Below are 15,979 nucleotides of genomic sequence, written 5' to 3'. Positions count from 1 at the left end.
TATACGACCTATCTGTGTTAGTGTGACATAAAGCAATTTGTGAAAAATTTAAAAAAATAAAAAAGCACACACACACATACACACACAGGGCACAAATTTTTGATGTGACATACTTGTAGTAAAAGGTAAGAAATGTCATATTGAACAATTTATTTCAAAGTGAAAACTGTTTGTGAATGAGCACAATGAAAACTGGTAGATCATGGGAGACTACTGGCAAAAATGAGTGCTATTGGACTGGAAAAAAGAGTGACTGAATGGGTGGCTATATTTCTAGAAAATAGAACTCAGAGAATTAGAGTAGGCGAAGCTTTATCTGACCCTGTAATAATTAAGAGGGGAATTCCTCAAGGCAGTATTATTGGACCTTTATGTTGTCTTATATATATCAATGATATGTGTAAAGAAGTGGAATCAGAGATAAGGCTGTTTGCAGATGATGTTATTCTGTACAGAGTAATAAATAAGTTACAAGATTGTGAGCAACTGAATAATGACCTCGATAATGTTGTGAGATTGACAGTAGGCAATGGTATGATGATAAACGGGGATAAAAGTCAGGTTGTGAGTTTCACAAATAGGAAAAGTCCTCTCAGTTTTAATTACTGCATTGATGGGGTGAAAGTTCCTTTTGGGGATCATTGTAAGTACCTAGGTGTTAATATAAAAAAAAGACCTTCATTGGGGTAATCACATAAATATGATTGTTAATAAAGGGTACAGATCTCTGCACATGGTTATGAGGGTATTTAGGGGTTGTAGTCAGGATGTAAAGGAGTGGGCATATAAGTCCCATACACTGTGTTAGTAACCACCATTCTGTTGGCTCTGTGTCTCGTGTTGTATCTGATACAACACAATGGAAAATAACAAGTAACAACAAACACTGAACATTATTCCAGAATCTACTGGTATCTCTCGGCAAAGGTTTCCGACAATATTACCGTTATAAAGGGGCCACTTCTTCTACGATATTCAACTGCTGCTTCAGTTTCAGCATTACGTATATCTACCTTTTGAACCTTTTACTACCTTCACGTTTACGACTTTAACAGCGGCCTTGAACATGTTGCGTGCATGACATACTTTTCTGGTGCTTGTGTTAACACCTTTATTTTGTTGGCAATATACGCAATCTCACATTAGGTGATACCACAAACAATTTTAGTTGAACCATTTTAATTAGAACTACGTAATTTTACTGGAGGAAGTTTTAGTCTCTCAAGATAGTTTTTATCATGATCATTGACAGTGCTGCATTAACATATTTTATTAATGTATCAATGTATTATTCATATTTTATGCAGCAAGTTTCAGTAATTAGGCTACAAGGCTAATGTTTTAGCTTCTCTTTTAATATTATGTGTACTTTTAAAGATTATATTTTAGGCTGAAGATGCCCTAAATTAGGGGCAAAACATGTCCCGAATAAGTGTTATTATGTTTACGTAACCACTTATAAGGGGATGTAAGGTATTGAACAGGTGGTTTAATAAATACCCTCACTGTTTTTGAACTATAAAAATTTTCAATACGGCTCAATAATGAGGTTTATAACATGCAAATTCCCATATGTCGGAAAAATCGTATCTAGTGTTTCCATATCCCTGTTGGATAATTTTTATTCGTGTATTCAGTAGTACAGTTTCTTGCTTAAGATGTTCATTTTCGTTGTCCCCTGCAGAAACGTCTTAATGAGGTTTCACTGTACTAAGAAACGCACATTGTTACTGCTCTCTTTTCAGCCCAGTTCAAAGGGCTCCACGAGGTTATGGAATATTGATGCTGAGTGCGACTTTACACAGGTGAAAAAATGAGAGTATCCTCCTAATTCAATATATCATACATGCCATCATCTTGTAATGGTGAGTGCGATCATAAAGAAAAGCTTTGCGAACATAATCTGAATAAAATTATTTAGAAATTCAAATTTAATTTACAGTCAGAGAATAAAATGTATGTGTCCTCACATGTGGACACTGGGTTTGAGCAGATTAAAGTAAATTAAGATGTTGGAAACTTATTTAACTGCAATCTGCACAGAATGTTCAATAAAAGGTTGAGAAAAATGAAGCCGCACACAAGCTAAATGATTGTCCCGTCAAAGATGAGGACGACGAACAGTTAAAAATATAATAGTGATAAAAAGAGATTACTCAGTGATTCTCCAGTAAAAGTTTACTGAAACCAGTAATAAATCTTACCAGCAACTGAGAGGATCATCTGAAGACATGAGTGGGTACCAACAGTAATCGTATATCTGTCCACCAGCTCGTATCTTGAGAGCTGGCGTCATCTCCGGAAGCGTCCGACCAAGAGTCCACGTCTCCTGACAGTGCAGCTCACGCGGAAGATCGAACACTCGCAGGATATTATCGTCGCTGTTTGTTAAGATGCAGGTACCATCCGGAGCCCTAATAATGAGGACAATACAAATTGATATGTTCATAAAAATAACAAAGATAAGAACATATCAACGTATCAACTATGATACGTACAGAGTAAGGAAATAACTGAATAAAGCAACAAAATTACTAGTAACGATTACATTCTTAGAAATTTTTACTTGCAATTGTTACTTTTTACTGTCATAACTACAAAAACGCACACAGGAGATGATGTCAATGGTGTACACTGTTTTATTTACAAATTATATACACGTTATACACACACATACACTAATGAATGAACCTTGAACAAAACAATGCTAAGCAGAAGAAGAAGGCAACTGCCACATTAGCATGTCAACCAACTACCAACACAACAAAATCACAACATGAGTTCACAAACTGAATTCGACCAGTGGCTTTCACTAACAACTCTCACTAACTAACTTACTACCCAAGACTGTTCTTTACATACCTTGCCTGGTCAGGCTTCTAGAAAAGTATGATAGAACATGTTTTCTTGTAATTTCTCAAGCCTCCAATAACCTATGTACAAATGAATAGAATGTTCTATACAACTCTAGTGGCAAAGATATGTTGTTCTGGGCGATTACCCTGTGTTGCACCACATTACATTGGATTTATACATCATACTTACAGGTAATGAAATGAAAATCTACAGCCTGTTTCCAGTCATTCGACCACATCAGGAATGGAATGAATAAAGCCCCTATCTAGCGGCGAGGATAGGAAATGTGCCGTCTGCCGAAGCCTGTTGTACTCTTCTGGGGCAATGATAAATGACTGACAGATCAAGTGAAATGTTAATGGAGTGTGTTGTTGGAATGAAAGATGACTGGGAAAACCGGAGTACACGGAAAAAAACCTGCTATTTGCTTTACGTCGCACCGACACAGACATGTCTTATGGCGACGATGGGATGGGAAAGGCATAGAAATGGGAAGGAAGCGGCCGTGGCCTTAACTAAGGTACAGCCCCAGCATTTGCCTGGTGTGAAAATGGGAAACCACGGAAAACCATCTTCAGGGCTGCTGACAGTAATCTCCCGATTACTGGATTCTGGCCGCACTTAAGCAACTGCAGCTATCGAGCTCGGTGAGAAAAACCTGTCCTGCCTCCACTTTGTCCAGCACAAATCTCACATGGAGTGACCGGGATTTGAACCACGGAATCCAGCAGTGAGAGGCCGGCGTGCACTTACAGGTAATAATAAACTATATAAGTTACTATTAATTATGTGCTCTTACATTAAATAAAGTCATGTAAATACACATACAGCAGACGTGTCATGACATAACCTCACGTTTTGTTATACAAGGCAGATCATACAACACACAAATAATAAACGATAGACCACGATTTATACCAAATAAAACCCATACATAATAATAATAACGAACGTAAACAACTTCATAGCCATACCTCACAAGTAGTAATAATAATAATACCTACTAATTGAGCTCAATATTTCATTATTTACCCATGGGTTTAGAGAATTGTTTCCAAGTTATACTAGTCCATTACACTTGCATCATTAAAAAATATAAATTTTACTTGTAACTTACTTCTTGAAATAAAATTGTAATCATTACATTCTAGTAATTGATATACAGTGAAACCTCGGAATGCGAGTAACTTGGTCTACAAGTTGTTTTGCAAGACGAGCATCACGTGTGCCTACGTTTTCCCCTCCCCTGTGCCTTTGTTGAATGGATGAACGAGGTCTTTGGTCCTGTAGTGAAGAAATATCTTTCAGACAATAATCTGCCGCTCAAAGTCTTTCTGGTTATGGACAATGCTCCTGCTCATCCTCCAGGCCTTGAGGACAACTTACTGACTGGAGGAATTCAAGTTCATTAAGGTTAAGTTCCTTCCGCCCAACACTACTCCACTACTCCAGGCTATGGATCAGCAAGTCATTTCGAATTTCAAGAAGCTATACACCAAAGCACTATTTCAGTGATGCTTCGAAGTGACCGAAGGAACAAACCTTACCCTCCGAGAGTATGGGAGAAATCGTTTCCCCATCGTGAACTGCCTGAAGATCATCGATAAAGCCTGGGATGGAGTCACCAATAGAACTCTCACTTCCGCTTGGGGAAAGTTGTGGCCTGACTCTGTTCTTGGACGTGACTTCGAGGGGATTGTTGTTGAAAATAAACCGCCGATTGTCGATGAAATTGTGTCCTTAGGGAAGACTATGGGGTTGGAGGTGAATGACGTGGACATTCGAGAGTTGGTGGAAGGACATAGCCAGGAACTGTCCACCAACGAACTGATGAACCTGCATCGCGAACAACAGGAGGAGGTTATGGAGGAGATCTCGCGCGGGGAAGAGGGGGAGGAAAAGTCAATGGAATCTCTCACTTCAACTGAGATTCAGGAGAAGTGTAAAATGTGGAAAACTGTGCACAAGTTTGTAGGAAAACACCACTCGAATAAGGCTGTAGCAGTACGAGCGATGAATCAGTTCAATAACAATGCAATGTCACATTTTCATGAAATCCTCAAAAAGAGGCAAAAGCAACAGTCATGGGACAGGTTCCTCATTAAAGTTGCACAAAAAGAAAACAATTCCAGTGAGCCAACAGATAGCAGTGATTCCATTAGTTAAATTCGTGTTACTCAGTAATTCTTCTCATGCCATCTCTCGTCTCCCTCACACCAACAATGAATCTATTGTAAGGTAAAATGCATTTTAATTTGTTTCAGAAATGGTATGCGAATACATATTTTTGTGTTGTGGACGAATCATCCGCGTTTCAATTGTTTCTTATGGGAAAACGTGCTTTGATATACAAGCATGTTGCTGGAACGAATTATGCTCGCAATCCAAGGTTCCACTGTAGGCCTACTTCTCATGGATGCAGAAAGAGGGGAAAATTATCTCAAAACTACTCGCAAGTAAAGGCGACCCATGGTGTTCCTCGGGTGATGGTACTAATTACAAGCAGTCTCGTGGTTCTAATTCAATCATTCCTTGGTCGCCCCTTACTGACAAAGGGGCTGCTTCCAAACCACAATCCTGAATCGATGATGTTTGTTGTCTAGCTTTTTTTTTTTTTTTTTTTTGCTATTTGCTTTATGTCACACCGACACAGATAGGTCTTATGGCGACGACGGGACAGGAAACGACTAGGAATGGGAAGGAAGCGGCCATGGCCTTAATTAAGGTACAGCCCCAGCATTTGCCCGGTGTGAAAATGGGAAACCACGGAAAACCATCTTCACGGCTGCCGACAGTGTGATTCGAACCCACTCTATTCCGGATTCAAACTCACAGCTGCGTGCCGCTAACCGCACAGCCAACTCGCCCAGTGTTTGTTGTCTAAAGGGGTCCAAAATCCAGGTCAAGGGCCCCTCATAATGGTACTTATCGCTATGAAACTGAGAACCATAGTATTTCTCATGTAGCGGTACTAAACACCAGTTATGTAGACTTACGGTGTTCCACACATTGTGGTTCTACTCACAGGTAATGTAATACGCACAAGTAACGCAGACCTATGGTGCTTCTCATATTACGATGCCACTCATAGGCAACGCAAATGTAAGGTGTTCTCCACATAGGTGTACTAATCACAGGGACTTGTACTATCCCGTGGTGTTTCTCACCATGGTACTTACTAATCATAGGCAACGTAAACCTGTGGTGTTCTGTATATAATCGTACTGATCACGGGTAATGTAAGATCCATACTGATTCACCCTCTGTTGCTACTAATCACAAACCAATTGTGTACCTAACATAGTGGTACTACTCGCAAGTGAAGGCAACCCATGGTTTTTGTCGCGTGATGGTAGTACTACAAATAAATAAAGTTTTGGTATTTCCACCTATTCAATACAAAACTTAATGCTGTTATTCAACTACAACATTTATCGAATTATACAGAATTAGTTTTGACACATAATAGTGTCATCTTCAGCTGTTATTGAAAAATAGGCATACATACAATTCATAATATGACTAAAGTAATGGGTATGGAAAAACTATTTAAAACTGTTTTGAAAATATTAACACATTAAAAACATTCATAACAAGTAAAGAACTTGCAGGTCAATTATGTGTTAAAAGAGTTCATTAAGGTCTCCTTATAAACAGCCAGTTGTGAAGTTTTTGAATATGTGCTCTTGATAAAATGCTGTATTTCATTCATGTGTATAGTGCAGCAGTATCATAAAAGTAGTGAAGGCTTGCAATTTTTAGTTTATTCTTCTTTAAATTCTGAGCAATGATCAGACAAAACTTTTTTTACACACACACAAAATTTGAAATGGTGCAATTTATGTTGGGAGACATTTTGTTATACAATTCTTCTTCTTTTGGTACCACTTTTTCCCACACCTGTGGGGTCGCGGGTGCTAACTGTGCCGCACATGTGAATTTAGCCCTGTTTTACGACCGGATGCCCTTCCTGACGCCAACCCTGTATGGAGGGTTGTAATCACTATTGCACGTTTTTGTGGTGGTTGGTAGTGTGATATGTTGTCTGAATATGATGAGGAGAGTGTTGGGACGGACACATACACCCAGTCCCCATGCCAGAATAATTAATCAGAATCGATTAAAATCCCCGACCCGGCCGTGAATCGAACCCGGCACCCTCTGAACCGAAGGCCAGTACGCTGACCATTCAGCCAACAAGTCAGACCATATTTTAATACAATACCTCCTCAATATGAAGTACATAAATTGGTAGGACAATTTGTACAAATTTACCTCCTAAGTTATTACATGTAGCACACATACGAGAGAGATGTCTTCCAATCATCCAACATTTTCATACCACCTATGTCAACAGCTGCTTCTTCTTCTTCTTAGAATAAGTCAGTCTAATGACTGGTTTGCCCCTGCGATGAGTCTTCTCCAACTGGGTCGATCCTGCATCCTGAGTTCTCAAGTAATGCTATCACGAATGTCTTTCCTGGTCTTCCACAAGGGTGTTTCCCTGGTATTTTACCTTCCAAAATGTCCATCAACACACTCCTACGTTGCAGCCTATGTCCATTTTTTACAAGTTGCTTTTATGTCGCACCGACACAGATAGGTCTTATGGCGATGGTGGGACAGGAAGGGGCTAAGAGTGGGAAGGAAGTGGCCATGGCCTTAATTAAGGTACACGCCAAGCATTTGCCTGGTGTGAAAATGGTAAAACATGGAAAACCATCTTCAGGGCTGCCGACAGTGGAGTTCGATCCCCTATCTCCCGAATACTGGACACTGGCCGCACTTAAGCGACTGCAGCTATCGAGCTCGGGCAGCAGCCTATGATCCATCCAAGAAAATTGTCTCTTCCTAATCTGACTCAACAGCTGTCTCTTTCCTTCTACAATGTTCGGTACCTAAGTGTTGGTCTTCTTCTTCTCCACCCAACTTATCCGTTGCAGCCGACACCAGCACCACATCTCAAAGGCTTCTAGCCTCTTAATATCACTGCATCAACAGGTACTGCTAACTAACAACTTTTTTTAAAATACAGGGTCACTCCGAGAATTAAACAGAGATGTGATTACTATCTGCATCACAATAACACCTAAAGAATAATCCCTTCAAACAAACCAATGGTGACAATCAATAATGCTATTTTGCTTTACGGCCCACTAACTACATTTTTACAGTTTTCAAAGACGCCGAGGTGCCGGAATTTAGTCCCCCAGGACTCATGTTACGTGTCAGTAAATCTACCAACACGAGGCTGATGTATTCAAGCACCTTCAAATACCACCAGACTTAGCCAGAATCGAACCTGCCACATTGGGGTCAGGAGGCCAGCTCCTCAACCGTTTGAGACACTCAGTCTGGTGGGGTAGATGATGATGATGATTGTTGATTACAGGGGCCTAACGGCTAGATCCTCAGCCCCTACTGGTACTCAATGAGACGAAATATAATGACAATTTTAAAGTCCAAAACTCATCCACTGACCAGAATTCAAAACATGATGATGAAAATGAACGGATGAATAAGAATTTAAAATATCAGTGGATCCAGCTCACAATATTGAAAGTTAAAAATAATTCCAAAATTAATCCACTTACTAGAATTTAAAAAAAAGAGACAATGAACAATGATTATGAACTTAAAATAATCAGTCGACTCGACCCACAATGCCCCACCTTCCCAGAAACTATCTTCAAACAATAGTAGGTACTGACCAAGGGACTGCTTCCAAAGCACAATCCTGAATCGATGATGCTTGTTGTCCAAAGGGGTCTAAAATCCAGGTCAACGGCCCCTTATCGCTTGGAAAGTAAAAACCATGGTATTTCTCATGTAGCAATACTATTCGTGAGTAACGCAGACTTAGGGTGTTCCTCACATAGGTGGGTACTTGTGGGTAGTCATCACAGGTAACACAGACACACGGTGTCACTCATGGTACTAACCTCAGGCAATGCCCAGACCTGTGATGTTTCTCATAATGGTACTGATCATAGGGAACGTAAGCCTGTGGTGTTCCACATAGTGGTATTAATCACAGGTATGGTAAAACCAATACTGATTCACCCTCAGCTGCTACTTATCACAAACCTAGTATGTACTTAACATAGTGGTACTACTCGTAAGTAAAGGCGACCCACACTGTTCCTCGAGTGATGGTTAAAATTCAATCAACACTTGATTGCCCCTTTTAGTTGCCTCTAACGACAGACAGGGGATATCACTGGTGTATTCTTCATCTGCGTCCCCCACCCACAGGGGGTCCGGCGGGGTAGAGTTCTTGCCATGGACGATTTCATCAACAGTTGGTATTATGACTGATGATAAGGCGTTAACAACATGAGACCATCAACATGCTCACGCTCTAGCGGTCTTGAGTGAAGAGTAATTGTGTAAATTTACTCAAGTTGAGTTAAATATTGTCCCAAGGTTGTAATACATAACCTAGCATGCAGAATCTCATCAATCATAACTCAGATAACATGTAGGAGAGAGATATATTCAATGCCATGCTCAGGACTTCCACTAGCCTGCCCTGAAAAGTAACTTTACTTTCATACAATAGTAAACTTTAATTAAACTACTGATATCTTGGAAAGCAGGCATGAGAAGGAACACTGCTGCCGTATCAGCTAATAGACTACCAGAATAAAAACGTCCTCAAGGACTGTGTTCAGTGGCACCACGTTGAGTGCATACTGAGGGGTTGTTGTGTTAGTGATAGCCTACATTTGTCACGAACATCGGCAAAAAGACCTGCAGGAAGACCTAAAACCCAATGGATGGACATGATCAAGGTTGATCTAGTTTTTTTATTTGCTTTACGTCGCACCGACACAGATATGTCTTACGGCGACGATGGGATAGGAAAGGCCTAGGAATGGGAAGGAAGGGCCGTGGCCTTAATTAAGGTACAGCCCCAGCATTTGCCTGGTGTGAAAATGGGAAACCACAGACAACCATCTTCAGGGCTGCCGACAGTGGGGTTCGAATCCACTATCTCCCGATTACTGGATAATGGCCGCACTTAAGCGACTGCAGCTATCGAGCTCAGTGTTGATCTAGTTGCCAGAGGATGATGTTCTCCGCAACAAGTTGTATAAATGGACAGGAAGAAGTGGAAGAGGCTCATTGACAGTACCCAGGAAACTGGAACTGTATGATGATGATGATGATGATGATGATGATGATGATCGGCGAACAGATGGCAATCAGGAGGCCTGTCCGTGTGCACTGTTTTGACTCTGCAGGCAGTAACTGTGCTGAGGTTAGAGGTGAACAGTGTTTGCAAAATTCATTCTAGGGTGCAACCATGCCCCGCCGACAAGTACGTGCTCTTGTTGAAGAACAGCAGCCATTTGAACGGGGTTACATTGTAGGCCTGCGGGAAGCTCCGGAAGGACGTATCGACAGATTGCTGCACATGTTGGACACAAAGTGTCGGTGGCGTGTCACTGCTTTCAGCAGTGGTCTGTGGAACAATCACACACCCATAGACCAAGCTCCAGATATCCGTGTAGGCCTAGTACAGACACACGTCAAGACTAAGAAAGAAGTAAGTATAAATAACCACCTAATCGATACTGTGCGAGCAGCGGTGGCCGACCGAACATCATCCAGGAACGAAATGCGCTCACATGTTGCACCTGCTGTGTCACCAAGGACCATTGGGAACCATCTGCTTGCAGCAGTATTACGGTCACGTGTACCTCTCAGTGTTCTCCCCAGAAATTTTCGACAGCTGGGTGGCAGGACGAAGTAGCCGGGCGGGGAATACTACATAAAAAATGAATATAATAAAATTTCAATTTAAACTCCGCAGGGCATTAACAATAATATTAATGCCGAAATTGAACTATTTCAGTGTTGTTATTACGAACAAGACATAACGAAGTATTTTCAACTTCTAGTGTTCTACTGCTCGTTCACAATCATGTAACACCGAAACTTACCACTCGATTGCTGTGGAGTGCTATATAGGTTTGTGACGATCGGGCGGAATTGAGTGCTCGCATGCGATCCAAGCTCATACAGACACCGCTCGCGCACAACACTACGTGATAATCAAGGTAAACATTGAAACTCCGATGAAATTGATGCAATTATGCCAACATTAACGAAGATTCATCATTTAAATAAACAATTTTACAGTATTTACATTTTAATTGGAACACCTAATGATTCAAATAGGCCTATGTATTAATATTGCGTAACTAGCACAAATACATATCTAGATTATCTTAGCCGGGCGGTCTGTAGAAACGGCCCATTAAAAATTGTTCTGGGGAGAACACTGCCTCTGGCTATGCTTATCTGATACCACCAAGCACGGCTACTCTGGTGTCGTGAAAGAGTTGACTGGAGAGGGTAATATATCATAGAAAGAAGAAATTCATTAATCAAGATGGAGAGGGTAATGTCGGTCTTCAGTGGCAAGAATAGGTTCTGTCTGTATGCAAGTGATGGGACGTGCATGTGTACGGCATAGATCTGGTGAGTGGCCTATTCCAGAGTGATTTTGCAACACCCAGGTGCCACCCCAGGCATCATGATGTGGGGAGCCATGCAGGGTAACGTAACCAGTGCCCGCTACATTGCATAGGTTGTTGTTCCCATGCTACTGCTATTTCCTCACCAGGAATTGATGTGCTTTTTTTTTTTTTTTTGCAGGACAATGCACATCCACATACAGCTGCTGCGATGCAACGTACTCTACGTGGTGTACAACAACTGCCCTGGCCAGCACAATCACCGGATCTCTCACTAATTGAACAAGTATGGGACATGATGAAGTGGGAGCTTATGCGTTCTCCAGAGCCTGCAAGAACCATTGCCAAATTCCATCAAAAGGTGCAAGATGCCATTCTGCACTTTTATGATCGTTTGCATGCAGAAATTCACACTTGCATTGCCGCCAGAGGGGAGGTACACTGCGTATTGATGCGGCTGTTTGGGCACCCCTTACTGTATAATAGTATACAGCAGTGGCGGTTCGTGCATGAAGGGCTTTTGGGCGCCGCCCCGCCGCCTTTACTAAAACACGTAACATAATTTCACTCCGTAGCTGATTTATATAAAGAGATGGACAAATGTAGCAAAGTCTAACTTATGGTGGTGTGTTATTCAGTTATTCAATGTTATCTTTAGTGTTTTGGCTGTAAACGTTTCGCTTTTTTATTTTCAAAGACATGGCAAAGGTTGTCTCACCGTGGCATCCGTTCAGCAAGCACGATGTTTTCTCTTTAGTCCAGCACAATGTTTTCTCTTTAGACATTAGGCGGTCGGGTGCTGGCAGGAGAGCCCCCAGTAAGTTCCTTGAGTTTAACAAGAGTGAGGGGTGCGGGAGGAGCCTTGGAAGACGATTTGGGCTTGTCAGGGGAAGGAAGAGTGCAGGCGGGGTCCGGCGGAGCCCGTAGCAACGACGCCAACCACTTTACAATGTACCTAGGCCTTTTCCCACACGTCTTACGTTAATTGTTGTTAGACGTTAATTCCAAAACTGTTTACAAAACAATGGATTCCATTAGACTGACTATTTAAACAATTCAGTTCTAAAAATAAGCTAAAATAAAGATTTAAAGTCTAATCATAAGGTGACGGCACTATTTGTACGTTGGTCATATTGCTTTGAGATTTGAGGAAGCCGAAAGGAACCCGGGCGTGCATTGTTTATTTGTTCTCGTGAATGTCATTGTCGTTTGTGATCAATGAAACAGTTGAGTGCCATAGTAGCCGTGATTGCAGTAGCTGTTAGCCGGCTAATGTTTGTACAATTCCGATGACGTCAGAAAATGAAAGGTGCTTCTCTACACTGAAAAGGATTAAGTCGTTCACTAGGAATACCGTGGAAGAAGACCGACTTAACGCGCTTGCTATGTGCTCCATTGAGAAACAGCTGTTGGCAGTTCCTAACTTCAACGAAAGTGTCATCAACCACTTCGCAGAGCAGGAGAATGGATTTTGTATACAAGCAAGTCAGCTAAGGTATCGTTACCTACTTTCTTGTATTATTTTCATGTATATCTTCATCCCGTCATTATTATCATCAAAGTACGAACTTTATACTTATAATAACAATTGACTGACATTTCGTAATCTACTAGAATTGTTTTTCGGATTCAGGTGTTGAGTTTTCTTGTTAGTGGTGTTCGCTCTGCTGTCTTCACACCTCACTTCACTTCACTTCCCTACATGTGTTGTAATATATTAGCCTATGTTTTGTTGAACCTCAACCTGAAAAGTACATCGAGTCATGAATTTAGTGGTTTTGTGAACATAAGTATATGTTTATTGTCGATGTTTTAAGGGTATGTAGATCATAATGCTTCCGGATTTGCGATGCTTTAAGTTTCTACTTTGTTCTGCTTCGCGATATTATCTGATTTTCGTTACGTGATCATTCTGCCTCGGAAGAATATACCTACAGTATTTAGCCAGTGTCATCGGATTATTATTATCATCATTATTATATTTCATCTACAATTATCGTGGTGCTGGCCAGTGAAAACTGGGCAGTTGGAGGGGCGGAGGGAGGAGATGACGGCACAGCCCTGCCAGAGTAAAATGTCACGAACCACCACTGGTATACAGTTCAATTTGGAAAGTAGGTATTTTTTTTAGAAGAGAGGTGAAGAGAAAAGATAGGAAAAGTTAATAAAGGTAGAGATTTAGTAGATAAGAGAAGATTAAAAGGATTTGAAGTTGAAAGATGATGGGAAAGGATAAGATAGGGAAATAAAGGAGGGGTAGTTTAGGGTGGGTTATTGGAGGTAGAAAATGTGAGTAGGAACTTTGTAAGGTATGGAAAATTGAATAATTGAATCTGAAATAGCCATTAACAAAACACCCCTTACTGAGACGTGTGCTTCATTGGCCTGAATTTGCAATCATAAACTGTAGGCCTACTCCTGCAATGATGAGCTACCTGTCACATTGCTTATGAATAAAAATGACCTTGTCCTTGTGGATGTTGCACGTTCTTTTTCTGTCAGTGTACATTCAATGTAGCATCACTCCCATAATTCAATGCAGATTCTTACCTAGATAGATGTAAGTGCCAACTACAGTACATAAAATCTCCTAAACCAATGGTGAGAAATTAATATGCAAACTATCTGCGCACTTTTAGTGATAGATTTACACCCTAGTGCTGAATTGGTCGACTTCGGTTATCTTGGAGATTCGTATTGGCAACCTTTGAAACTAAGAATCGCTTATCATCGCTGTGCGACATCTGGCGTACACTTTAAGTACTCGTACTGTTGTTGTTTACGCAGCAAAGCCAAACTATAGAATTCATGCTAGGAACATGTTTCGCATCAGGAAATGTTATATAGTATTATATATTGTGTGTGTGTGTGACACAGTTGTTGGCGTAAGATAATAAAGATTTAGAAAATCCATATCGATCGATCATATTATAGATTCAATTCAGATTTCATTTACATTCAGTTGGCAGTACTACCGGAACCGGCAGTGCTCCCTTCTTACTCCTCAACCGAGTACAAAAATCTATCACTAAAAAGTGCGCAGATAGTACATACCGAAATAAAGTATAACCCTTTATGCCAGAAGAAACCAATGGTGAAAAATTATCTTCACCTTGCAACCTGTGTTTACATGAAGAATTGGTAGCACTCATGTTTAGTTGTGTCTAGTTTGAGATCTGCTTGAGGACAGTACAGAACTTCTGTCCCATGTTGTACCAAGTGAAGCAAAAAAAAAAAAAAAAAACCTGAGGAAAGACTAGACTAACTTTATGCATTCCCAAGAAGTAGTCACCAGGAATTAGGGGCTGATTATCTCAATATCTGGTATATAAATCAATCATCACTATTAACAGGAACCAAATATCAACCTGCATCTCTTATAAGAAAATTTGCACACAGAAGATAGGCCATTTTATTACCATTTACAGCCTTTGGTGAAACACTCATCAGATGACTTCTGGAAATCAGTCCATGATCCAGTTATCATTTGAATATGACCTTCAAATTCATACTCAGGATGATTATTTTCACCTGTCAATGGTAATGGAGCAATTTCTTTATTGACATGAATATCTTTATGCTGCAGTTCACTGTCTCCTTGTTGTAAATCAGAAAACTCACACTTATCATTATCCTGTGGGTGTGATGTTGAATTATTTACTTTAGAATGTAATGATTGGAATTGTTTTGTTTTTTCTGTATTACTGTCCACAGGTAGAATACCCTGTACTTCATAATGGAGAGGTTCAGTGTTTGTTTTATCGCTATTCACATGAGGACTACACTGCAAATCAAAATGTAACTGTTCAGTGCTTTCTGTACCAATATTCACTATACGAGTAGACTCCGTATTTTGTACATTAGAACACGTTTCAGAAACAGAGTCGTTATTATTTATAGGTTGTTGATGTTCAACACCTGTGGTTACTAACTGTGAAGAATCATGTTTAGTTGTGTCTAAATGCAAATCAATGGAGTGTGAAGGAGAAGTTTTGTTTTTGTCACATTCTACATCAGAGGCATTAGAGGTAAGTGGTGGTACAGTATCTTGTATATCACACGATTCATTCTCTCTAAAAGTTGGATTTGTAGCATTACACTCGTCCTGTCTCGAAGCAGGATTCAAGACAGAACACTCACGACTTGAATCACGAACTGCAACCTCGTCCTGAACGTTGACATTTGCACAAGGAACTGACGGATATAGTAAGGAAAATTTATCGTCATCTATGTGACACTGAAGCGATGAAGTAGAAACGTCGCCAAGTTTAGCATCATACTCCATCCTATTACAGGAAATGAGAAGAATTTTGACAGTGTTTTAGGTTTTACATGGATTAAGATCCTTTCATTGCAGTGAAGTCTATAAAATAGGACTTATCGATTAACACAACTTTAAAACAAAATCCATTCTGTTACATCATATGTAATTTAATTTATGTCAACTGCACGTAAATTGATGACACGTCAAACCAATAATAAGATCGTAAAAATCACTTCCTCCTGGTACACAAAATACACACTCTGTTTCATGCTCTGTTTATGTTCTAGTTCTATGTTGATAGATAAATATTGGGATAGACTACGGTAGACATATGCGCAATGATCCTCATGATTTAAATGCAAGTAATTGAACT

At 40.3% G+C, this 15,979-nt stretch overlaps 1 protein-coding gene across 1 annotated transcript in view; it reads right to left on the bottom strand.

Annotated features, from left to right (window-relative positions):
• Window positions 1-15,869, bottom strand: part of WDR79 (WD repeat domain 79) — a 47,384-nt gene extending 31,515 nt beyond the window's left edge. The window contains exons 1-2 of the mRNA XM_067158345.2: window positions 14,762-15,869; window positions 2,205-2,414 (exon numbers count right to left, since the gene is read on the bottom strand). Of these exons, the coding sequence (XP_067014446.2) occupies window positions 2,205-2,414; window positions 14,762-15,627 (1,076 nt within the window). The 5' untranslated portion in view covers window positions 15,628-15,869. The remainder of the gene's footprint in view (window positions 1-2,204; window positions 2,415-14,761) is intronic.
• Window positions 15,870-15,979: the final 110 nt, after the last annotated feature.

This window comes from Anabrus simplex, chromosome 14 (assembly GCF_040414725.1).
Source record: "Anabrus simplex isolate iqAnaSimp1 chromosome 14, ASM4041472v1, whole genome shotgun sequence".
Lineage (NCBI taxonomy): Eukaryota > Metazoa > Arthropoda > Insecta > Orthoptera > Tettigoniidae > Anabrus > Anabrus simplex.
The sequence above is the reverse complement of the archived record's forward strand: the minus strand, read 5'-3'. Positions and strand labels throughout refer to the sequence as shown.